The 26,906-nt window shown below is 42.1% G+C and overlaps 1 protein-coding gene across 1 annotated transcript; it reads left to right on the forward strand.

The window, feature by feature from the left end:
• Window positions 1–1,458: 1,458 nt before the first annotated feature.
• Window positions 1,459–26,006, forward strand: LOC101610855 (zinc finger protein 709-like). Its single transcript, XM_045144435.1, has 4 exons — window positions 1,459–1,578; window positions 20,347–20,473; window positions 20,875–20,935; window positions 22,181–26,006. The coding sequence occupies exons 1-4, from the start codon at window positions 1,576–1,578 to the stop codon at window positions 23,835–23,837; spliced, it is 1,848 nt and encodes a 615-aa protein (XP_045000370.1). The 5' UTR covers window positions 1,459–1,575; the 3' UTR covers window positions 23,838–26,006.
• The last annotated feature ends 900 nt before the right edge of the window (window positions 26,007–26,906 follow it).

Consider the following 26,906-nt stretch of genomic DNA (forward strand, 5'->3'; position numbering starts at 1 on the left):
TTGAAAGTGACAGACAGACGAAAGGCAGATAGATAGAGAATTGGGCGTTCTAGGGCCTCCAACCATAGCAAAGGAGCACCAGAGGCATGCGTCACCTTGTGCATCTGGCTTACTTGGGTCCTGGGGAATCGAGCCTCGAACCAGGGTCTTCAGGCTTCACAGGCAAGCGCCTAACCGCGAAGCCATCTCTCCAGCCCTTAATTTATTTATTTTAATGCTAGGTGTGGTGGTGCTGTTAACCCCAGCACTTGGAAGGCTGATTTGGAGGATACTTGTGAATTCAAGGCCAGCCCGGACCTACAGAGATAGTTCTATCTAGGTCAGCCTGAGCTAGAGGGAGAGCCTGCCTCAAAAAACAAACAAAAATAATATATTGGCCAGGAGAGAGGGGGGAGGACAGTGAGTGAGTATGGGCACATAGTGCTTTCACCCTGCTGCAACAGTTACAGAGACCTGTGCCACTTTGTGCATCTGCCTTTACATGGGTGGCTGGGGAAGCAAACACAGACAAGCTTTGTACACAGGCTTTGTAACCAAGTGTCTTTAACCATTGAGTCATCTTGGCTGACCACAATTTTTAAAAAATATTTCTTTATTTACTTGAGAGAGAGAAAGTGAGGGAGGGGAGGAGGGAGAATGGGCATGGCAGGGCCTCTAGCCACTGCAAACGAACTCCAGATACATGTACCCATTGTGCATCTGGCTTATGTGGGTCCTGGAGAGTCGAACTGGGATCCTTTGTCTTTTCAGGCAAACGCCTTAACCGCTATGCCATCTCTCCAGCCTCTGACTACTTACTTTTTTTTTTTTTTTTTTAAATACTCACTTGAGAGAGAGAAAGGGGCGGGGGGAGAGAAAGAATGGACGCACAAGGGTCTCTAGTGGCTGCAAATGAACTGCAGATGCATGCACCACCTTGTACATCTGGTTTTACAAGGGTCATGGGGACTCGAACCTGAGTCCTTTGGTTTTGTAGGCAAGTGCCTTAACAGCTGAGTCATTTCTTCAGCCCTACTGACCAAGGTTTTTGGGGCAGGGTCTCACTAAGCCCAGACAGACCTAACACTGTGTAGCCCAGGATGGTCTCTAATTTACAGTGACCCCCATATGCCAGGCTCCTCAGTACTAGGATTAAAGACCATGTGCCACCATAAGAGGCCTGGGAATTATGCTAAAAGGGAGCCTGGGCCTATTGGCGCAATGACGTCATGGGGTCGGGATTGGCCGGGCGCATGTCAGCACCCACGCTCGCAAAGAGCTGCCACGGAGCCGGGGAGGTGGAGACAGCTGCTGCTGTAAGGAAAGGCGGCTGGAAGAATGACTAAGAGCGGCCAAATCTGTCTTCCCACGTGACCCTCCCCTGAGATCATCCGCGGTGGGCGTGGCCCTGAGAGCTGTCCAATCCGTCGCCCCTCACCAAAAAAAAACCTCGGAGGGGACGCTGGGTGAGCGCGTGAAGCCGCGGGACTTCCGCTCGCCTTGCGGTCCAACGACCTTGGTGCGGGGCACTTGCCGCGCCGGGCACTTCCCGCACGAAATCTGCTTAGGACGCCTGGACGCCCCCACAAGCCGGAAATGGTGAGTTCGGGCCGGAAGTCGGGGGTCGCGGGCGCGGGCTGGGGAAGGTGGGAGTCCCGAACCCCTGGCGCCGGCCTTGCGCGCTCTCGGAGTCCTGCGCCGCGGGTCCTGACCTCTCCTCCCCAAGCTGCGCAATGGACCTGGGGAGGTGCGGACCCGTGTGTGCAGCAGGAGGGGAGCTGGCTCAGCATCTGCAGCCTCGTCTCTTCCCCGGAGTCTGCTTTTCCTTAATATGTTCATGGGGAGCACAGTCCTTTTTATTTTTAGCTCGTTATGCTTGAGAGAGAGAGGAAGACAGAAAGAAGGAAAGGGAGGCGGGGGGAGGACAGCAAGCAAGCCTGCCCCAGGGCCTCTTGCCACTGCAAATGAACGCCAGCTGCATCTGGCTTTATGAGTCCTGGGGAAATTGAACGTGGGCCAGCAGGCATTGCAGACAAACGCCTTTACCCAGCCATCTTCCCAGTCTATTTACTTATGAGAGACTGAGTGTATGGGCAACTTAGGGCCCATTGCCGCTGCAGAGAAGCTCCAGATGCATGCACCATTTTGCGCGTCTGGCTTTATGTAGCACTGGGTGTTAGAAAAAGTGAGGAAAGAAGTGAGAAGGAAGGTCCGGTTCAACAGCAGACTTGGCATCCTGAGAAGGTCTCTGACCAGGCAAGTCACAATCCTCCTCCCTGGGCTGGAAGGATGGCTTAGTGGTTAAGGCGTTTGCCTTGGAAAGCCGAATGACCTAGGTTGTATTCCCCAGGACCCACGTTAGCCATATGCACAAGGGGGCGCACGCATCTGGGGTTGGTTTGCAGTGGAAGCCCTGGTGTGCCCGTTCTCTCTCTCTTTCCCTCTTTCTCTGTCAAGTAAATAAAATACATACATACATACACACACATACATACATATCCTCCTCCCTTACAGACTGAGGGATCTGAGGGATACTTATTTACAGGGCAGTGGAAGTCATTGGAATTCTTGGGTTTCAGGGTGGTTCACCTTGCCTCAGGGCTCAGGCCACTTCTGAAAAGTGATAATCAGGTGGCTTTGGTCATTCCAGGAAAGTGATAATGGGGATAGGTGATCCAGGTTTCGGGATGTTACAATTGGGAGGGTGGTGGGTTACTCTTGTCAGACTCCAAAGATGGAGTCATTTGGTTCTAACGGGATTAAACGCTGGCAGACAGGCCTTAAAAGCAAGTGCCTTTTAACTGCTGAGTCAGCTCCCCAACTAGGGAAAACAAAATCTTAAATGTATTGTGCTACCTGCTTCCTAACCCTCTCCTACTAGGACAATAAATATCTGAATTGGAGACCTTTCTCCCATGTCCCCAAACCTCAAATTTTCCTCTTCAATTAACACCACTATCAACTATATGGCTTTTATTCTATAAGCCAAACATAGATCATCCCTCCTCCTCTAGGCTTAGAAGGGAGGAGCCCAGACCAGGCAAGAACTTTACGACTACTGTTCTACATGCCCCGTCCCGGAACACATAATTTTGACTTTTTTTTTTTGGTCCCAGAGCAATGGAAATTTATTTCTGAAGAAAAAAAAAATGTGTATGTGCCTTGTGTGTGCGTGTGTGTGACTGGAGATCCAGCCTAGTGCCTAAAGCCTCCCACACCAGGTCTCTACCATGGAACTACATCCCAGTCCTATTTGTGAAGTTTTCCCATGAGAGTAAAGCAGAGAATAATTACCAGCCAGTATATTGAAGGGAAAATAATCCTATACTCCCTTTTTTCCCCTGCTAATACTTAAAATCTTAATAGAAATCTTAATAGAATGACTTTGAGTTGAGATTCTGCTTTGACAGGATGGTGATGATGAGCCCTACTCTTCAGTCTTTTCCTCATGCTGGGTTTCAGAACTGCCTGGAGCTGACCCAGCATCCTCACAGTCTCATACCTTTGAATATTTAGTGACTGTCAGCCTTTCATTACTCTTCCCAGAGGAGCAGGTAAGGTAGGCCAGTGAGGCCCCTTTGGGTGATATCTTCTGATTTAACCTCATCTAACCCTTTGGGAACAGAACTTTTCTTCCCCAGCCCTAGGTTGAATTCGTTGATGATCCATTGATGGTCAGCCAGTCTGGCACTGGTTTTGAGGGGGACAGGGTAGACGTGACTTCTGCCCACTGAGCTCTCCTAGGACTTTGAAGGGAGAATAATTACTCTATAGGATGAAAGAACACCACCCTGTTGAGGTGTTGTAAGAACTCAAAAAGCAAAATGGACTTTGGACACATTGGTGCACAATCCAATGTGCCTTGGGTGGACTGGATATTTCAGTGTTGGGATGAGGGAGCAGGATGTTCCCATGTTGCAGGTTGTCCATACTAGTTTCAGACATACCTGCATTCCAAGTTAGGCCCTCTACGCCCCAGGGTTTTGATCTTGAAAGCCTTCCCTTTCCCTCATCCCCTCCTACCTCCCCACCATCTCTCCCTGTCTTTCTATTTCTCAGTTCAGGTTTTCATTAAGCATAAAATACATTGCATCAGATCGATCTTGACAATTTCCAAAATGACAAAAGGCAGTATGTGTATATTCAGTGGGAAGAAAGGTATTTACACTTATTCCATTTGGGAAAAATCTTACTTATCTTTTTCCTTCCTCAGAGTACTTGACTAAATCTTTCAAGCCTGTTCTTTGAGTTTATGTGAAATTCCAGGAGTTGGCCTTTTTTTTTTTTTTTTTTTTTTTTTTTTTAGGAGTTAGCCTTTTGAAAGAAAAAAAAAAAACTAGGGGGGAAAAAGACATCTCCATGATGCAGACAAAAAAACAAATATATTTCTACAAAAAGTATGATAGGAAAACTGGTGAATTACCAAATTTACCAAAATAACTCTTTTTTTGGTAGAGTGGAGAATAAATGGCAGTAACAAACCCTGTTCTATTTCAGACTCATAGCAAATCATTCAGGGATCTGCACTACTTATAAGTATTCAAATATTACTAACTGTTTTCTAAATGATTTATCAGGAGAATAATAATGAAATGACATCTTCATTGTCTGAAAGATACAGATACTTGTACTTCTAGTGCAAGTTGTAGAATAGAATTATAAATGCCCTTGCCTGTTAGGAAAATGCTGATGGTGTATGATTTTCCTTCTCCTGAAAGTTAAGTGAGTAACCTTTGCTGGAAACCAGAGGCCTTAGACTGTTCTGTGGCTAGGCCTGTTGGTTCTCCTGGGAGAATCTCCTCTGTAGCTATTTCAGTTTGACCTCATCCAGCACTGTGATCTGTTTGTGTGTTGAGTTTGTGTTATGGGAACTTACTAAAAACATTGCAAATGATGTAAATAAAACTAGCACATTGTCAGTAGAGATGTTCTAAGACTTGGAAGAAGTCTTGCCAGGCTTCCACATTGAAATGATTAGAACTTTTTTTTTTTTTTTCTAGGTAGGATCTCACTTTAGCTTAGGCAGACCTGGAATTCACTATGTAGTCTCAGGCTGGCATCAAACTCACAGTGTTCCTACCTCTGCCACCCAAGTTCTAGGATTAAAGGCATGTGCTACCATGCTTGGCATACTTTTTAAATTTTTAAAGTTTTATTTTAGAGAGAGAGAGAGAAGGAGGGAGAGAATTGGTGCACCAGGATTTCAGCCACTGTAATTGAACTCCAGTTGTTTGTGCCCTAGTGGGCTGGTGCGACCTTGCGCTTGCCTCACCTTTAAATTTTTAAAAAATATTTAACATATTTTTTTGCAAGCAGAGAGGGAGGAAGGGAGAGAGGGAGGGAGGGAAGGAGGAAGGGAAGATAGGTGCACTAGGGACTCTAGCCCCTGCAGATGAACTCCAGATGCATGTGACACTTTGTCTATCTGGCTTTATGTAGGCACTGGGGAATTGAACCTGAGTAGTTAGACTCTGCAAGCAAGTACCTTAACTGCTGAGCCATCTCCAGCCCCTGGCACATTTTAAAAAATATTTATTTATTTATTTGAGAGAGAGAGAGAGAGGCAGATAGAGAGAAAGGGCGTGCCAGGGCCTCTAGCCACTGCAAACAAACTTCAGATGTGTGTGCCACCTTGTGCATTTGGTTTTATGTGTGTGCTGGAAAACTGAACCTGTGTCCTTTGGCTTTGCTGGCAAGTGCCTTAACCACTAAGGCATCTCTCCAGCCCATATTTATTTATTTATTTTTATTAGAGGAAGAAAAAGAATATGGGTACTCCAGGGCCTCTTGACACTGCAAATGAACTACAGACACATGTACCAAGTTGTAAGCCTGGCTTTGTGGAGGAAAACTGGGGGTCCTGGGCCATTACCATTCCAAGCAAGTGCCTTTAACCACTGAACCAACTTCCCAGCCTTTAAAATTTTTTTATTGATAATTTTCATACGTGTATATAATATATTTTGATCATAATCCTCTCCTGTTATCTTTTTTTGTTCTCCCTTTCCCGTCTACCCTTGGCTAGACCCCATTTTCTTTCCAAGTAGTCCCTCTTCTGCTTTGATGTCTTTTTTCCCTCCTTCACTGTCTGTGATGGACCAATATTATGCAGGTCTTTGTGCAGATAACAGGTGTTACGAGGTCATGAATGCAACAGCCATATGTCTGGGAGACAGTGGTTCACATCATTGCTCCTCATCTCTGGCTTTTATGGTCTTTCCACTCCCTCTTGTGCAGTGTTCCCTGAACCTTGGAGGAGGTAATCTAGATGTCTTATTTAGTGCTGAGCACTCCACAGTTACACATTCTCAGTACTTGGGTGAATGAGAATCCTCAGTAGTCATTGACAACTGTGTAAAGAAGCTTCTCTCACTACAGGTGAGAGTAGCTCTAATCCAAGGGCAATTTGATGAGCACAACATACTCATTTAGCCAAACAACAGCACAGTAGTAGCCTCCCTCATAGGCAATGACATTCCCAGTCATAGGCTTTAAAAATACATATTTAATTTATTTACTTATTAGCAAACAGAGAAAAGAAGAAGAGGAAGGAGGAGGAGAGGGAGGGAGGGAGGGAAGAGAGATAGAGAGAGAGAGAGAGAGAGAGAGAAGGAGCATGAGCATGCCAGGGCCTCCAGCCACTGAATGAACTCCAGATGCATGCGTCACTTTGTGCTTCTGTATTTATTTGTGAAATGAGGACTTAAACCCAGGTCACTAGGCTTTAATTACCTTTACCACTGAACCATCTCTCCAGCCCAGTCATAGACTTTTGATTAGGTTTTCAGGACAGGCATGAATTCCCTCTTTGGGATCAAGTCCAATCAGAGAGCAGTTGGTCTCCCACTTCCAAACAGTTATGCCACCATTACACAGGTGGGCACATCTCACCTGGCTGTGCAGCTCACAGTGGCTACAGGTAGTTAAGGGTGTTGGTAACTGCTCTCCCTCAGCATCTTGTATAGCACCTTCTAGCACTGCTGTAGCTCAGCTCAGGTTACTCTCTTAGTGTCCTGTAACTGAAGCCTGTGATGTCTTCAGCAATAGGGTCTTAGCATCTAGTTTTATTGTGCAGCCAGAGCATTGACAATAGCCTGTATTTGGGGGGGGATCTCAACAACTTTGAGGGTCTTACCTAACAACTCATTGGGAGGTATTCCATTTTTTAGCACTGTGATTTTACTACAACCTCTGACTCTGAGAGTTACATTATCCACTATGCAGGTTACTTCTATTCAAATTTTTTTAATTATACTTTTTAATGAGTTAACTAAGAAGCATGTTTTACTATAGCTTTATCATCACCTTTAGTTTTAGTTAATCTTTCCGCCATCCTTTATCCCTTCAATCCCTCCACCCTGGTCCCCATTTAAACCCATTAACCCCCATATTACCATTCTTTCATTTCACATGTGTTCTATGGCCCCATTCCCTTAAGCTCTCCTCTCCTGCGGCCCTTTGGTTTCCTGAGTGCATGGGTTTTAGGCAGCAGCCACCACACAGAGCCCTATGCTTGAAGTATTCCCTCTGCTGATTTCTCTAGTAGTTTCATAGTTTCCAGTCTTAGGTTAAGGTCTTTGATCTGGAGTTAATACTTGTGCACGGAGAGAAGAAATAAGGATTTTATCTAGACATGGTGTCCTATGCCTATAATCCCATCACTTGGGAGGCTGAGGCAGGTGGATTTCCATGAGTTCAAAGCCAACCTGGTCTACATAGTGAGTTCAGGACAACCTAGGCTACAGAGTGAGATCTATCTCAAAGAAAAGAAAAAAAGAAATAAGAATCTATTTTCATTCTTCTACATACAAATATCCAGTTTTTCTAGTACCATTTGTTAAAGATTCAATATTTTTGTAAAAATAAAATAAGCTGGCTGTTTGGTTTATAACTGGATCTTCCGTTCAATTGATCCATGTCTTTTTGTGTGTGTGCCAGTATCATAGTGTTTTTGTTACTATGGCTTTGTAATATACCTTGAAATCAGGTATAGTGGTATCTCTAGCCTTTTATTAAAAAATGCTTTATTTGTTTGCAAGGAGTGAGAGGGAATGAGAATGGGCATGCCAGGGCCTCTAGCCACTGAAATGAACCCCAGATGCATGCACCACTTTGTGTGCCTGGCCTTACATGAATGGGTTCTAGGGAATTGAACCCAGGTCATTAGGCTTTGCAAGCAAGTGCCTAAACTGCTGAGTCATCTCTCCAGCCCAGCCTTTTAAAATTTGTGTTGTTTGTCACATATCTTTTGTACTTTCAAATGAATTTGAAGATTGTTCTTTTTTAAATTAATTAATTAATTAATTTGAGACAGTGAGAGAGAGAAAGAGGCAAACGGGGGGGGGGGGGTTGGGTGGCACACCAGGGCCTCCAACCACGGCACAGGAACTCCAGACACATGTGTCACCCTTTGGCTTTGCAGGCAAATGCCTTAAATGTTAAGCCATCTCTCCAGCCCCTGAAGATTGCTCTTTTAATTCAGTAAAGAATGATATTGAAATTTTTTATTTTTATTTTTTGGTTTTTTGAGGTTGGGCTTCACTCTAGTCCGGGCTGACCAGGAATTCACTATGTAGTCTCAGATAGCCTCGAACTTATGGTGATCCTCCTACCTCTGCCTCCTGAGTGCTGGAATTAAAGGCATGCTCCACCATGCCTTCTGATAAAGATTGTATTAAATCTGTAGATTGGTTTTGGTAAGAAAGATATTTTCACAATAATTATTATCTTATTTATTTTTTCTCAATTTTTGTTAACATTTTCCATGATTATAAAAAATATCCCATGGTAATACCCTCCCACCCCCCACTTTCCCCTTTGAAATTCTATTCTCCATCATATCCCCTCCCCATCTCAATCAGTCTCTCTTTTAAATAATTATTCTTTTTAAAAAATAATTATTTATTTGAGAGGTAGGAAGAGGCAGATAGAGAGAGAGAGAATCAGTGCACCAGGGCCTCTAGCCACTGTAAACAAACTTCAAATGCATATGCCACCTTGTGTATCTGGCTTTACGTGGGTACTGGGGAATCAAACCTCCTGGGTCCTTTGCTGGTCAGTACCTAAACAGCTAAGCCATCTGTCCAGCCCACCATACTGATTTTTCCAAACCATTAACATGGGTTGTCTTTCCATTTCCTAATCTCTTCTTCTGTGTCTCTCTAGAATATTTGAAAGATTTTATTGTAGAGGTCTTTCACTTCCTTGATTAGGTTTATTTTAAGGTATTTTATTTTTTTGAAGCAGTTGTGAATGGGATTGTTTCCCTGAGTTTTGTTTTAAAAATGGTTTTTATTGGTATGTAGGAAGGCTACTGATTTCTGTATGTTAGTTGTTTATGCTGCTACTTTGCCGAAAGTGTGTATCAGCTAAACAGTTTTCTGGTGGAATCTTTAGGAATATTTAGAACCAAATCATCTGCAAATAAAGATAATTTGACTTCTTCCTTTCCTATTGTATCTCTTTTATTTGCTTCTCTTGTGTTATTGCTATAGCTAATACTTCCAGTATTATATTGTGTAACAATGGAGAAAATGGACACCCTTGTCTGATTCCTGATTTTAGTGGAAATGCTTTGAGTTTTTTCTCACTTAGTATAATGTTGATGTGGTTTGAATGTCCCCCATAGCCTCAAGAGTTTGTACTTAAGCCTCCTACTTAGTTCCCAATGGAACCTTCAAGAGGTGGAGTCTTGATGAAGGAGGTGTGCTGTTGGGAGCAGTCCTTGGTGTTGATTAGCTTAGCCCACGGTGCCAGCTCGTTCTTGCTGCTTTCTCTCTCTGCTATGGGAATGTGATGAAGTGAGATAGCTTCCTCTGCCATGATAAGACTTCCCATGAATACTGTAAGCCCTTTTCTCCCATAAGGTGCTTTTGGTCAGGTGCTTTGTTCTAGCAATGAGAAGCTAACTGCTAAATTGACTATAGGTTTGTTCTATGTGGCCTTCATTATGTTCAGATATATTTCTTTCTTTTCTTTTTCTTTTTTATTTTTTTAGGTTGGGTCTCACTATAGTCCAGGCTGGCCTTAAACTCAGTGGTCCTTCCTATCTCTGCCTGCTGAGTGCTGGGATTAAAAGGGTATGCCACCATGCCCAGCTAATTATTATTATTATTCATTTATTTGCAAGGAGGGGGGAGGGAATGAATGAATATGAATGGGTGCACTAGGGCTTCTAGCTACTGCACAGAACTCCAGATACATGCTCTACTTTGTGCATCTGGCTTTATGTGGGTATTGTGGAATCAAACCCTGGTCCTGGTGCCTTGTAGTCAAGCACCTTAACTACTGAATCATCTCTCCAGCCTGATATGGTCCTTTCTATTCCCAGTTTGCTTGGGACTTTTATCATGAAAGGTTGTTGGATTTTGTCAAATGTCTTTTCCATCTGTTTTAAGATGATCATGTGGTTTTTATTCTTGAGTCCCTTTATATGGCATATTACATTTATCGATTTGCATATGTTGAACTATCTCTGCATTTTGGAATAAAACCCACTTGATTCTGGTGAATGATCTTTTTGATATAATCCTGTATTTGGTTTACAAGTATTTTGTTAAGAATTTTTCCATCTATCTTCATAAGAGAGATTGGTCTATAATTTTCTTTTTCTGTTGTGTCTTTACCTGGTTTTGATATCAAGGTAATACTGGCTTTTTATAAAGAGTTTGATATTAATCTTTGCCTGCTTTATGGAATAGTTTGAGAAGTGTTACTTAGGCTGGCCTCAGAATCACAGGGACTCCCCCACCTCAACTTTCCAAGTGCTGGGATTAGAGGCACCCAGCTGGACTTGTTTCAGGTGGGAGATTTTTTTTTTTTTTTTAATATAACTGCTTGAATCTCATTGCTTGTTTCAGATCTGTTTAAATTATCTTGGTTCAATTTTGATAAATTTTATTAATTTGAGTCTCTTTTAGTTAGTTTCACTAGGTTTTTCTTTTTCTTTTTATGAGAGAGAGACAGAGATGGCACAACAGGGCCTGCAGCCACTGCAGTCGAACTCCAGATGTGTGTGCTCCCTGTGTGCATGTGCTGCATTATGTGATTGTGTCTGTGTGTCTGGCTTATGTGGGACCTAGGGAGTTGGACATGAGTCCTTAGGCTTCATAGGCAAGTGTCTTAACCACTGAGCTGTCTCTCTAGCCCTCACTAGGGTTTTATCAGTATTGTTTATCCTTTCAAGGAACCAAATCTTTGATTCTTTTTATATTTCCTTTTTTGTTTCTATTTCCATTGTTTCCTATCCTGATCTTCTTTCCACATACTGATTTATGGCTTGTCTTGGTTTTCTTTCTGCAAGGTCCTGAAATGTGTCATTTATTTGTAATTTCTCTAATTCCTTTTAAGTCTCTTTTGTGAGAGAGACATAAATGGACATAACAGGGCCTCTCACCACTACAAATGATTCCATACACATGTGCTACTTTGTGCATCTGGCTTTACATGGATCCTGGGAAACCAAACCCAGGCTAGCTGACTTTGCAAGCAAGGGTCTTTAACTGCTGAGACATCTCTCCAGTCTCTCTCTAATTTCTCAATATGAGCACATAGTGATAAAAATTTCCGTCTTATAACTGCCTTCATTGGTATCCCATAGGTTTTGTAATGCTATGTTTTCATTATGATTCATTTCTATAATGTGTTTTAATTTTCTGTTTTTTTTTTTCAATGACCCATTCCTTACTCAGTAGTGTGTTTAATTTTTACAATTTACCAGAGTACAAGGGAGGGGAGAGGAGAGAGAGAGAGAGAGAGAGAGAGAGAGAGAGAGAGAGAGAGAGTGTGTGTGTGTGTGTGTGTGTGTGTGTGTGTGTGTATGAGCCTGTCAGGACCTCTTGCCACTGCATATGAACTTCAGATACTTGTACCACTTTGTGCATGTGGCTTTACATGGGTACTGGGGAATTTGACCCAGGCTGGAAGGCTTTGCAAGCAAATGTCTTAACTGCTGAATCATCTCCCAAACCTGTATTACTTAATTTCCATGAGTTTATGTATGTATGCTTATCTGTAGTTTCTCTTATTGTATACTTGCTTTATTTCATTGTGATCATATAGAATACAAGGGATTATTTCAGGGTTTTTTGTTGTTGTTAAGATTTGCTATGTGTCCTAATATAAGTTCTATTTTAGAGAAAGTTCCATGCACTTCTGAAGAGTGTATTCTGTAGCATTTGGATGGAATGTTCTGTTGTTTGTTAGGTCCAATTTTTTTTTTTTCTTATTATTTAATCCAGATGCTTCTCCTTATTCTTTGGCCAGGATGACTTTCAGTTGGGGAGAGTAGTGTATTGAAGTCACACACAACTACTGTGCTTTTTTAGAATAATCTGTGACTTTACATCTAATAGTGTTTGTTTTGTGAAATTGTATACACCTGTGTTTGATGCATGCATATTTAGAATTATTTCCTTTTGTTGGATTGTTCCGTTACTCAGCATAAAGTGACCTTCTTTCCTCTGACTAATGCTGGTTTAGAGTTTATCCTGTCAGATATTAGAACAATATCTGCTGGTTTCCTAGGCTCATCTGCTTGAAATACCATTTTTCATTTACGCTCTAAAGTAGCATGTGTCTTACAGAGAGGTATGATTGTTTGATGGAACAAACAGACCTATTCCGCACCACCCTCCTTTGCTTGTGTGTGTGATGTGGTGTATGCATGTGTACGTGCCCATGTAGTGTCCCGTGCATTTGCCAGCAGTAGTTGGAGTGGTATCTTGTACATCCCACTTCATTGCTTTTTAGTTGTCTTTTTTTTTTTTTTCCCCTCAGTAGTGTCTTGCTCTAGTCCAGACTAACCTGAAATTCACTATGTACCTTCAGGATGGCCTCAAGCTCACTGTTCTCTGTGATCCTCCTACCTTTGCTTTCTTAGTGCTGGGGATTAAAGGTGTTTCTCACCATGCCTGGACTGTTTTCTGTTTTGTTTTTTTTTTTTTTTTTTTTTTTTTTTTTGAGGCAGAGTTGCACTTGAGCTCAGGATGCTCACTCTGTACCCTTACTGGCATTAAACTCACAACGATCTATCTCAACCTCCCAAGTGCTGGGATTAAAGGCATGTGCCACCACTTCCAGCTCCCTCGTCCATTCTTTCAATTTTTAATTTATTTGCATTTATATGTGTGTCTCTGTGTGTGTGGGTGTTTATATGCATACATACGTATGCATGCTCACCAGGATCTTGCTGTTAAAAATGAACACAGTCACATGCACCACTTTTTTTTTTTTTTTGCATTCTAGCTTTATGTTGGTTCTGTGGAATTGAACTTCAGCCTGTGATTATTGTAAGTAAGTACCTTTAACCTTGAGCCATCTTCCTAGCCCTCTGCCAAGTTAATTTTTAAGTCAAAATCTCTTACTGATCCTGAAGCTTGCTTCTTGTTTTTTGGTGAAGCTAAGTGATTCTTGAGTCTCTGCTGTCCTATGAGACTGGGTTATAGATGTGCATGGCTACTCCCAGCTGTTAATGTGCATCCTGAGGATCGTACTAGAGTGGTCTTTCAGGACTCCTCAGGCCCCTCATGTGTGCACAGGAAGTGCACTTTAGCCCCTGAGCCATCTGTCCAGCCAAGGATCCTGCTTTATAATCCAAAATATCAGTATGTGTCTAGTGACTGGGGGATTGAGATATTGAGATATTCAGAGTTGTTGTGGAAAGGTGTATTAATTCCTGATGTACTTGTTTTTTTGTTGTGGTTGGCATTTTTCAATTTCTTTTGCCTTTTAAGTCAAGCACAGTTTATTCTTTCCTGTCCCTCATGTATGTGTCTGTTCCTTTCCTTCAGTTTGAAGGATTTCTTCAAATATTTTTTGAATGAATTAACCTGTTTTTATCATGGAAAGTACTTTCTCCTTCAGTTGTGACATACAGCTTTCCTTGGTATAATAGCCTAGGTTGACAGTTGTTTTTCAGAACTTGAAGTACTCCTGGCTTTTGCTAACTTACCTATTTATTTATGGATGTTTGTTTTGGATTGATTGACTTGTTTTTGAAGCATAATCTCACTTTGGCTAGGTTGACATGGAATTCACCCAGGAACCCAAACTGCCCTTATGGCAGTTTTTCTACCTCAGCCTCCCAGGGATTATAGGTGTGAACTGTGTGCTCAGCTCAAAGAGATTTGTTTATTTATTTATTTAGAGAATGAAAATGGGTACATCAGCAACTCTTGCCACACTGCAAATGAGCTGTAGATACATGTGCCATTTTGTGCATCTGGCTTTACAGGGGTACTGGAGAATTGAGCCTTTGTCAAGCAGGCTTTTCAAGCAAGTACCTTTAATCACTGAACTATCTTGTGAATTTTAATGCCTGAACATAATATAATTTGGTCTTATTCCTATCTTATTACCCTGTTTTGTGCTCTTAGCCACTGAGCCTCCATCTCTGTTGTTTATGAAAAAGAATTGATGGTCTCAGCATTGTGGAAGTCTCGTGTGGTAACAACCACCACTGTGAAGTGTGAGTGAGCCTGTCAGGTTATGACTGGAGGACAGCCCCTAGTCCTCCTTGCTACCGGATGGCTCTTGAATTCTTCCTGCCCCTGCTTCCGCAAGGTTCCCTGAGCCTTGGAGATGCTTCCTTTAGTGTTGAGCTCGACAGATGCTTATCCATAACTTTGATAAGTTTTGAGTATCTGCTGTCTCTACTGCCATCTATATAGAGAAGCTTTTCTGGCTAGCAGTGAGAGCAGCATTAAAATCATTGTTTTAATTTTTACTTTTCATTTGCTTATTTGCAAGGAGGGGAGAGAGGAGGAATGAATAGGTGCATCAGAGCTTATTGCCAGTGCATACAAAATCTAGATGTATATACCACTTTGTGCATCTGGCTCTACATCAGTACTGAACAATTGAATCCCAGCCACCAGGCTTTGCAAGCAACTGCTTTTAACTGCCGAGCCATCTCCCTAGCCTGAAATCTTTTAAGAATATGAGAAATATTTTTTATGAGACACGTAATAGAAGCCATGTTTACTGGCCATACAATGTACATTGTAGATGGTTTAGAAATAGGAATAGTAATAACTTAGGTGTTAATCTTTGCATAAAGGAAAGTGGGTTTGATTGATTTACTTTTGAAATACAATTTTACACTGAGTAAGGTTTTCATGTTTTCTTAAATTGTGTTAAAATCCAGTATAGTTTTTTTTTTTCACATAGTACTAAATTTTTTTTTTGCCTTTATCAGTAATGACTTATTTCATTATAAAAATATGGGGCAAACCTGACAAAAATGGGTATTTCAATACCCAGAATGATGTACATAAAAGTCAAACATTAAATACATGAACAACAACAAAAAAGCCAGAGTGGAAAGAATTTTATAAAAATCACAAGTAATACTAGAATCGCAAAGATACTTCATTGTAATAAGTTCTATCATTGCAAGTCACCATATGAAACAGACTTCAGAAAGTCATGCATCAAGAAAAAAGTTCTTAAAAATTTAACACTTAAACGACTGTCCAATCATTTTCTCTTCTACTTCTCTCACAAGGCCTTGTAACCCCAACTATGGTCCATTCCTTCTCTTGACAAGTTTGTGTGTGTACTTCAATGGCTCAAAGTTACATGTAGCTCTTACATGTAGATGCACAAATAATCAATTTTTGATAATTTAATTCAGTTATTAAATCCAATACTTTAATTAATTTGACAAAACTTTTGTAGCCAAAACCAAAACAGAAACATCTTTTCATAAGACACACAGTGTCCTATATAGGACAGGGACTACCTACTGCTCTCTATTATCAAGTGTAAGGTCACACTGTATGACAAATTTAAAAACCAACGTGTCACATAAGACAGGCACACCCTACCAGTCACACTGCCAACCTGGATGTAAATACACAGCAAAAGTAGGATGCAAGAGGCTTGTTAAAAGTGCAAATTTTCTCATTAGAGATACTATTTTCCTTATCAATCAACCAAAAGAATTTGCATATAAACTATTAAAGAAATCAGTAAGCAATTTGTTGGACATCAGATCAACAGAAGCATTATTTCTATAATCTAGTAATAACAAATAAACTTGGGATCTTATAATTAATTATGATAACCTTAGAATTATAGAAAGGACAAAAACGAGGGTGTATGATCTTTGCTGCTAGTTCTGTTTTATAAACAAACATTTGTCCCATATGAGTATTTTGCTAGATTCCCCCAAAGGAAGCTAAACTTTCCATAAGGAAAAGGTCCATGGTAGGGGTCACTGTGACTTTGAGGTCAGCCTGGACTAGAATGAGACCCCACCTCTAGGGGGATAAAAGGTAATCGCGAACTAAGCAGAGATTCAGATCAAAGCTTATGAAACAAAAGATTTACACTATCAATTACTAATGACTAATTAGTCATCACTCTAATTTCGCGGGGATGGATGGGCAGCGTGAGGCACACGGGTGGGCGCCTAATTTGAGAGAAAGAGGCACAGAGGTAAGAGGTCGTCAGCTTGATTTTTTAAGTGCCGAAGAGTCGAAGTCTGAAGCAAAACCAGGCAGATGGGAACTGCCTGAAGGTGACTTCCATTCAGAATAGGATGCAAGCATCAAACTGAGGGGTGCGAAACAAGATGTATTTTAAGCTGCCCATTTTTCGTTTTTGACCGAGATAATCTTCTGTTCAGGCTTCCGGGGTCAGTCATTGATCCAACACTGTGCAGCGCAGTCTCCATGAAAAACAAGAACTGGTCCGTTATCAAACCTTGCAGTTGCTTAATGCACGCACAGTGGCTAAGGGAAGCCCCTCGCATGGCAGAGTGGCAAGAATTGCGCTCAGTTCAGAACAGACGTCTCCGGGCCTTGCACCAAGGGCGCGGAGGGCGCTGCACGCTCGCCTGGGGACTCGGAGGCGGTAACTGCAGGATAGGCTTCAGTGCCCACCCAGGGGAGGGAGGGGAAGGGGCTCAGCAGGTGCACCAGGTCGCCCTCGGGTCCCGCCGCGCGCCTCTCGGGACTAGGCGACGGCGACAGAGGACGCGGTCCAGCCATGCGCCCGGCTCCCGGCGGCAGCGTCCACCCAGGTCACCAGGAACTCGGGGTCCGCTTTTTCGACGAGGCAGACCTCCTGATGGCCGGCGCCCTCCGGGGTGGCCGCGCAGAAGCCGCCCTGCTCGATGACCACGATGTCATTGCCCAGCTCTCCGGGGCGCGCTTCTGGCAAGCGCAGGAGGCCCTCGGGGACAAGGATGAGCGGGTGGCCCTGCAGCGACACTTGCAGCACCGAGGTGGGCTCGGGCTCGAGCAGCACGTCCACGCCGTCCACGTTGACCTGCACCGCGCAGCCCGCGGCCACGACCAGCACCGACGCGGTGGCGGCGGCGGGGGCTCCGGCGGGCCGGGCGGTGCCTGGGGCTCAGGGTCGGCGGGCTCGGCGGCGGCGCTTGGCGGGGCCGGCTCCCTCGGGCTGCGGTGCCCACCAGGGCGCGGGGCGGGCACCGGGGCCACGGGACACCCAGCATGGGGCGTGGCCTGGGGCGCGGGCTCGCCGCCGCCCTCGCGGGGACCGATGCACAAGTGCGAGGCACGGGGGCGCGTAGCCCGCACCGCGCTCCGGGAGCCACAGGGCCCGGCCTCGAGCTCGCTGGCCTGGCTCTGCCCCCGCGCCCTCCCCCGCCCGCCTGCACGCACGCTAGCCGGGGTGCGGAGGCGCCGTGGTCGCGGCGGGAGCTTGAAATCAGTACTAAATTTAAAAGCAATATTACAAGTTCATCATCCATATTCTGTCCTTAACATTACAGCTGCCTCATTCCATCAGCATGCTGAGTTCTTTGCATCCAACGATTCCTATCATTTCTAGGAAAAATAGTGCCAACTGTCTTCTCTTGGAAGCACACTGACAATCCCAGTTACTCTACTCCTTCCCATTCCTCCCCTCTGCCCAAATGAAATGATTTCATTTTGGAATAATATAAAAACTACTACTTAGATTTTGTAAAACTAAATTTTGAACCTGCCTGTGTTGTAAACTAAAGAAATTGAAGCTGTGGGGTGAGAGAGATGGCTTAGCGGTTAAGCTGCTTGCCTGTTTGACTCCCTAGAACCCACCTAGGCCAGATGCACATGGTGATATATGTGTCTAGAGTTCATTTTCAGTGGCTGGAGGCCCTGGTGTGCCATTCTGTCTCTCATAAGTAAAGAAAGAAGGAAAGAAAGAAAAAATAAGCAACAGAACAAGACAGTCTTTAAAAAATTGAAGTTAAATGCCTTCTAGCCACTGAATCTTACCTAAAAAATTGTGTGCTTGATCTATTGTAGTACTTTTTTATTTCTGAGGGGGGAGGGAGAGAGAGAGAGAGAGAAAGGATGGACATTGCTTGTGCCCCTAGCTGATGCAAATAAACTCCAGACATATGCTACACTTACATTTTCTTTTTATCAATTCTAGTCTTAGGCATGTAGTTCAGAAGTTACATTCTTAGTTTAAGTAGCTCAAAGTGCCTGATGTGGCCTCTATATTACTGCCAGAATAGAATACTAAGAACAACCATGACCAGAACTGTTATAATTTCAAATAAATGACAGTGGTCCCTTTGACTGATGGGTTGGGATGGTGTCTAGTGTTAACTTTGAAAAAGATGGATGTGGAAAAACTATCTGAGAGAAGAAAGTTAGGATACTGCTAGGCTCCACAGGTTTAAGATGTTAACCATGGTAGATTGTAGTTATGGAGAAGTTAAGAAGGAAAGTATATGAGTTGTGCATGGGATAGTAATAGATCACGATCATAGGATGGGTAGAGAAAAACAGAACAAGCCTAAAATCCAACTGAATAACGTATAAACAAAATATCATCAAATTTAAATGGAAGAGTGGAAGTTTACAAAAGAGTCACTAAAATATAAAATGTCAATGATGACAGAAGTAAACACTAACATACAAATGATTTTTTAAAAAAGGCAGAGTGTACCAAATGTACATAAACACCAAAAATGTTTCTTTTGCCTTGGTGGGATGGTTTTGTATTTTCTCTCTCCCATAACATTACCCCAGTGGAGATCACCCTGAAGTGGGAGCATTCTATAAGCTTTGCTGGATCAAGACCTTGTTCTGGGAGTGGAGAGGAATTGCCATCCCGGATCTCAAGACTGATGAGAGATGAATACAACAAGCTTTATAAGTACAGAGCAAGCAGCAGACTTTATTGCAAGCAGAAACACTCCCTTTGGGCATTGGGGAGATGGTTCAGCAATTAAAGCACTTGTTTGCAAAGCTTGATGGCCCAGGTTCCATTTCCCATACCGACATAGAGCCAGACACACAAAATGACATGTATATGGAGTTAGTTTGCAGTTTACATTGGTGGGAGGCCCTGCAGTACCCATTTCTTATCTCTTTCATTCTCTGCTTGCAAATTAATAAATAATTAAATAAAATATTTAAAAGAAAAGAAAAGAAACACTCCTTTTGGGAGCCTGGGCTCGTCTGAAGAGCTGAGTTCTGGGATATAAGTATGTTGGAACTGTATCTGTCTGTAAATACCGGTGTCATAGGCTGATTATCTATTTGGAAGTTTCTCAGCAGTGACTGAAACTATTGTGTTTGCAAAGGAATGAAGCAAGCCAACTACAGAAGAGCCAATCACAACGTTTGTATTGGGGACTTTTATTTCTGCATGAACTTTTGCCCCAGCTATCTCTAGTTAACTACATAGTTACCTTCTCCTCTCAAGCCCAGTTAGTTATCTTTTGGGGTGAGTTTCTCTCTAGCTTTGCTGAGTTGTGAAGATGGTTTCCTCATTGTACACTCATCATTTGGCTTGTTCTGAGGCAGGATCTCTAGCCCAGGTTGACCTGGAATTCACTGTATAGACCCAGGCTGGTCTTGAACTCGAGGCAATCCTATCTCAACTTCCAGAGTTCTTGGATTAAAAGTATGCAGCACCATACCTGGCTCATATTGTGTGTGTGTGTGTGTGTGTGTGTGTGTGTGTGTGTGTGTGTGTGTATGTATGTATTTTGGTCCTTACCTTACATCTTGTTTGAAGAAGTATCTATTACTCCCCACTTTTCACCAGGTTAGCTGGTTTTTGAGCTTCTGGGCTATTCTGTTTATGCATTCCTCCTTGCTGTAGGCATGTGCTGGGATTAGAGATGCTCACACTACAGCATCCTCTTTGTTTTGATGTGGATTCTGTATATCTGAAGTCAGATACTCAACTCTTGGACTGAAAGCACATTATCTGTTGAGTTATCTCCCTAGCCTCTTTTTTCATCATTTAAAAAATAATATATTCAGGACTGGGGAGATTGTTTAGTGGTTAAAGGCACTTACTTACAAGACCTGTTGATGATGAATTGAATAAGATACATGCAGTGCTATCTACACACTCAACCTCTTCAGTGCTTTATTTGGGATGTTTTAGGAGTCCATAACCTTTGAGGATGTGGCTGTGAATTTCACCCAGGAGGAGTGGGCTCTGCTAGATCCTTCCCAGAAGAATCTCTATAGAAATGTGATGTGGGAAACTGTGAGGAACCTGACCTTTGTAGGTAAGAATGACAGTATTACTTCATTTAAAGAAAAGTGTTTAGTGGGGGCTGGAGGTATGGATTAGCAGTTAAGGAATTTGATTGCAAAGCCAAAGGACCCAGGTTTAATTCCCCAGGACTCACGTAAGCCAGATGAACAAGGGGGTGCATGTGTCTGGAGTTCGTTTGCAGTGGTTGGAGGGCCTGGTGTGCTCAATCTCTCTTTCTCTGTCAAGTAAATAAATAAAAATTAAAATAAAATAAAAAATTGTTTTTTGGTTATACATGGTATTTAGTGACAGTAGATGGAAAAGGAATATTTTGATGAATAAATCAGTAGGGTCTTAGTGTACTATGAGTGTAGAATTCCAAAACTTTTCCAAATATAATAACAATGTTTTCTCTTATCTGCCTTTATTTAGGAATACAGTGGAAAGGCCAGCACATTGAAGATCAGTACAAAAATCCCGAGGGAAGCACAAGGTACTTTGTACTCATTAAGGAAAATAGCTCCTCCTAGACTGAAACATAATATGCCATACATGTACATTTTTATTAAAAACATTTCAGTTGCCATGTTGACTCAAACTCTTTTTTTTTTTTTTTTGGTTTTTTGAGGTAGGGTCTCACTCTAGCCCAGGCTGACCTGGAATTCACTATGGTGTCTCAGGGTGGCCTGGAACTCATGGTGATCCTCCTACCTCTGCCTCACAAGTGCTGGGATTAAAGGCGTGCGCCACCACGCCCGGCTGACTCAAACTCTTTAGTAGCTGGGACTGTAGGTATGTACCACCTACATACAGCTCATGAAGGTTTCGAAACAAAGATGCACAACCAAAAAGACAATTCACATTTACTTGTTTTTGATACAGTTTCCCACAATTACATCTGTAAGTTTTATGTAGTCGTTACTTCTGTTTCAACCACTGTCAAGATTCCCCAAGTCTGAATACTATTGTTTTTTTTTTAAAATATTTTAATTATTGCAAGGAGGGAGGGAGGGATGGGGAAGAATGAGAGAGAGACAGAGAATAGGTGTACCAGGGCCTGTAGACACTGCAAATAAACTTCAAGTGTACGCACTATGTGCATCTGACTTTACATGTGTACTGGGGAATTGAACCTTGGTCATTTGGCCTTATACACAAGTGCTTTAACCACATCTCTCCAGACCTTTTAAACAGAAAATGAATTCAAGACACATATACCACTTTGTGCTGGCTTTATATAGGTACTGGGGAATAGAATCCATGCTGCCAGAGTTTGCAGGCAGGCACCTCTAATCACTGAGCCATCTCCCCAGCCCCATACTGTTTTGATATTAGCTACAAACACCTGGCAGAACATTTAGTCTATTTGTGTTCAAGAAACTACAAGAAGGAACAAAGCCTTCCTTTTTTCCTGACAACTTTTGTAAGTGTAATTCATAGTACTGAATATAATATTATTAAAAAATAAAAACTTGTAATGTTTCTCTTGGGGCTGGAGAGATGACTTAGTGGTTAAGGCACTTGCCTGCAAAGCCAAAGGACCCAGGTTTAATTCCCCAGGATCCACATAAGCCAGATGCGCAAGGTGCTGTATGTGTCTGGAGTTTGTTCGCAGTGGCTGGAAGCCCTGGTGAACCCATTCTCTTCCTCTGTCTTTCTCTCCCTCTCAAATAAATGAATAAAAACTTTAAAAAGTTAAAAAGAGGTGTTTAAAAAAACATGTTTCTCATTTTTACAGGAGCAATGTGCAAGAGAAGTTTTGTGGAAAACAACAATGTGGTCAGTGTAAAGAAACCATCCAGATTCCAGATGTCAGTATGAGCAAGGAAACTGGAGAGATACCCTGTGAATGCAGTGTGTGTGGTAAAATTTATGTGGGGTATGACTCCCTTCACAGTCATATGAGTGTTCACACTGGACACAGACCATCTGAGTATCAGGAAGATGGAGCAGAGACACATCAGACTAAGCAGTATGGAAATACTTTGAGCCATTGCCAGTCCCTTCAAATTACTGAAATGACCCAAAATAGAGAGAAACACTACAAATGTCAGGAATGTGGAACACTATTTATTTCACTAGCAATCTTTCAAAGACATATGAGGAAGCACACTGGACATGGTTGTTATGAATGTAAGATATGTGGTAAAGCCCTCACATCTCCAAGATTACTTCAAGCACATGAAAAAATGCACACTCAAGAGAAAACCTATCAACATAAAGAATGTGGTAAAGATTTAAGTACTTCCAAGTCTTTCCGAATCCATGAAGGAGTTCATATCAGAGACAAACCATATAAATGTAAGGAATGCGGGAAAGCCTTCAAATGTCCAAATTCTTTCCAAAGGCATCTAAGGATTCATATCAGAGAAAGATCTTATGAGTGCAAAAAATGTGGTAAGAACTTTGGTCATTTCAGTGCTCTTCGAATCCATTTAAGAACTCATACCAAAGAGGACATAAACTGTGAATGTAAGAAATGTGGGAAAACCTTCCTTTCTCTTTCAACTTTCCAACGACACATGATAACTCACAGTGAAAATGAACCTTATAAGTGTAGGGAATGTGGAAAAGCATTCATTAATAAACTTTCATTTCAAATACATGAAAAAATGCACAGTGCAGAGAAGCATTATGAATGTAAACAATGTGGTAAAAATTTAAGTAGTCTTGATTCCCTTCAAAGGCATGAAAGAATTCACACTGGAGAGAAACCCTATGAATGTAAGGAGTGTGGGAAAGCCTTCAGTTGTCCCAGTTCCTTTCAGAGGCATGAAAGAACTCACACTGGAGAGAAACCCTTTGAGTGCCAGAAGTGTGGTAAAGCCTTCACTCGCTCCACTTACCTTCAAATGCACGTGAGGATTCACAGTGGAGAGAAACCCTATGAGTGTAAACAATGTGGTAAAGCATTTACTAGTTCCAGTTCCATTCGTGTACATAAAAGAACTCATACTGGGGAGAAACCATATAGATGTAAGGAGTGTGGGAAAGCCTTTAGTTGCCCCAGTTCTTTTCAAAGACATAAAATTATTCACACCGGAGAAAAACCTTATGAGTGCACAAAGTGTGGTCAAGCCTTTAATCGTTTTAGTTCCTTTCAAAGGCACCAAAGAACTCACACTGGAGAGAAACCTTATGAATGTGAAGAATGTGGAAAAGTCTTTACTAGTTCTAGTTCCATTCAAATACATAAGCGAACTCACACTGGAGAGAAACCCTATGTATGTCCAGATTGTGGAAAAGCCTTCAGTTGTTCCAGTACCTTTCAGAAACACAAACGTACTCACAGTGGGGAAAAACCCTATAAATGTATGAAGTGTGGTAAAACCTTCAGTCGCTCCAGAAACTATCAAATACATGAGAAATCTCATAAAGAAGGAAAGCTGCACTAATACCAGTTTCAGGAAAAACTTTCTCTTGTAATGGTCACTTTCAAAAGCGTGGAAGCAACCTTATATAAGACATGCAGGAAACCTTTCATTGCTCACCTTTCTGCGATTTTTTTTTTCTGGTGCCGAAGACTGAACCCAGGACTTTGCACTTGTGAGTGCTCATCTGCTGAGCAAAATTCCCAACCCCTCACTGCACCCTTTAGAATGCATAGTGGGGAGTCAGGCATGGTGGTATATGCACTTAATCCCAGCATTGGGGGCTGAGGTAGGATTGCTGTGACTTGAAGGTCATCCTGATTTATAGAGTTGAGTTTGAGGTCAGCCTGGGCTAGAGCAATACTGCCTCAAACAAAACAACAAAATGCACAGTGGGGACAATCCATGTAAGCATTGAGTGTAACAATACCTACAACTTTGCAGTGTGAAGCCATATAAGGTCACTGAAAAGAAAAGCCTTCAGCAGCTCCATACCTTTATAACAATATAACCAGAATCTACCCCAAAGAATGGTGTACAGTTTTGTAGTAGAGTGCTTATCTAGTAAGGATAACCCTTGGTTCAATCCTGTTGCCTAAAACATTTTGTGATAAATGATTGCACATTAGATTGAAGTTGAAAATAGAAGAACATTTTAATTTTTTTGAAAACTAAATTTTAGTGGTAACTGAGCTGGATTTAATGGCCCCTGCCTGTAGACTTGGTGTGTAGGAGGTGGGGGCCCAAGAATTGCCATGAGTTTGAGAAATAGTCTACTCTACAGAGAATAGAAGAAGAAGAAGAAATACCGAGAGTGAGAGAGGCAGCCAAGTTTTTGTGTAGGGAGCCAGTTTTCAAGTCTAATTACTTTTATAGTATTATGAAAACTTCTCATGTAGAGAAGATTTATAAATTGAAGTTATATGAAAAAACCTGATACAAATAAACACTTAAATAATTCTCTATGAAACTAACAACTTGAAGGAATTGTAAAAGGTATAAACTATAATTTATTTTGAGGCAGGGTGTCCTTCTAGCCCTGGCTGATTTGGAACTCAGTAGCCCTTCACTAGTTTGATCTCACGGTGATCCTCCTACCTTAGCCTCCTGAGTGTTGGGACTAAACGTTTGTACCACTGGGCCCAGCCCTAATATTCTTTATTAATGACTCATTACTTTTGATCCTTGAGCTATGAATTTTCTGCTCATTTCCACAGAAATGTGAGATTATCATATAAGTAGTTGGTAAGCAATAGGCTAATTATGAATCAGTTCAGTATTGTGCTTATTTTAACTCACTTGGAATCTTATCCATTTTGAAGATGTGGGATCTATGGTTAAATTGAAATACATTTCTTAGATCATGAGACTTGAGAATTGGAATGCTGGATGAATTTGTCATAAAACCTGCACTGGTGGTTAGGAAGATGGCTCAGTGGATAAAGTGTATGCTATCCAAGTGTGAGGGCCTGAGTTGAGATCCCTAGCACCCATGTAGATGCTGCATGGAGATGGTGGTCTGCTTTTAATCCCAGCACTTGGAAGGCAGGAAAGGTTATCCCTGGGGCAAGCTAGCTAGCTAGACTAGCTGAATTGGTGAGCTCTTGAGTTCACCTGAGAGACCTTGCCTCAGTAGATAAAATGGAAAGTTACTGAGAAAATCACTGAATGTCAACCTCTGGCATGCGCATGCACCCATACACACATGGACATGTAAACACGAATGCACATAACCTGCCCTGGCAATTGCTTGTAGATTTTCACTGCTAGACTTGCCCACTTTTAAAATTCATAAACCATAGGTTTTCTTTCCCCCGTTGTTATTCTTTAGATACAGACCAAAACCCTAAGCATGCTTGCCCTGACACTATGGCCTTTCTCATTGTTCTCTCAGTCTGTTTCCTTTGCTTTATTCACAAGAAAAGTCTGATTTCAGTATGAAAAGATAACCAATATACATCCAATTCCAATTGGATGATCCAGAAAACCCTCACTGATTACTTTAAGAAATATTTGTGGAGGAAGCACCACAATCTCAAAGAGCTGTGGTCATTGTCCTTGTCTGTATGGAGAGCTTAAAATAGGAGCTGCAGGGCTGGAGAGATGGCTTAGCGGTTAAGCGCTTGCCTGTGAAGCCTAAGGACCCCGGTTCGAGGCTCGGTTCCCCAGGTCCCACGTTAGCCAGATGCACAAGGGAGCGCACGCGTCTGGAGTTCGTTTGCAGAAGCTGGAAGCCCTAGCGCGCCCATTCTCTCTCTCTCCCTCTGTCTGTCTTTCTCTCTGTGTCTGTTGCTCTCAAATAAATAAATAAATAAATAATTAAAAAAAAAAATCCTGTTTAAAATAGGAGCTGCAGCCTGCCAGTTTGGAAACATAAATGCAGTGGATATAGTAGATCCTAGAGCAGTAAGTCATATGGAGGTACTGCAGTGCCAAATCTACTTGTGTGCTCACTGTAATTGATAGCAGATAAAAGCAATGATCAGATTGGTCTGACTTCCCATTCCTATAGGGCTGATCTGTATGAGCAGAACAATTCCAGGGTAGTGAATGTAAGGCTTCCTTTAGTCACAGAGAATGGTCCTTCAACCAATTTTTTTTTTTTTTTTTTTTTTTTTTTGGGCTTTCAACCATTTCTAAAATGAGCCAGTTAATAGGCCTTGAACCCTTCAGTAGTGGGAGGAAGGACCCTGATACACTGCTAAAAATGACTTAATCTTTCTCCCATGCTTCCCTGAAGGGAGCTACAGCCTTTTACAAGAGCAACTGCATTGGGGAAAGGAAATAAACTGACTAGTGATCTCTTACTCTGAGTTGGTATGATTTTAAAGCATTTCTTCCCTAAGTATTGAGTTGTTTTTGTTTGAGTAATTTCAATTAACTGTCTTTGACTTTAAGCATTTTTATTATGCTACATCAGTTTGTGAATGTCTTTGGCTTAACTTTGTGATTTATTGAAATTCTTAGATACTGATTTTTTTTTTCCCAATAAATTGTTATCTTTTCAGACATTATTTTTAGTGGCTCTTTTTAAAAGCTTTTTATTGACAACCTCCATACATATACACAGTATACCATGATCACCACCCCAAC

This window comes from Jaculus jaculus, chromosome 2 (genome assembly GCF_020740685.1).
Source record: "Jaculus jaculus isolate mJacJac1 chromosome 2, mJacJac1.mat.Y.cur, whole genome shotgun sequence".
NCBI lineage: Eukaryota > Metazoa > Chordata > Mammalia > Rodentia > Dipodidae > Jaculus > Jaculus jaculus.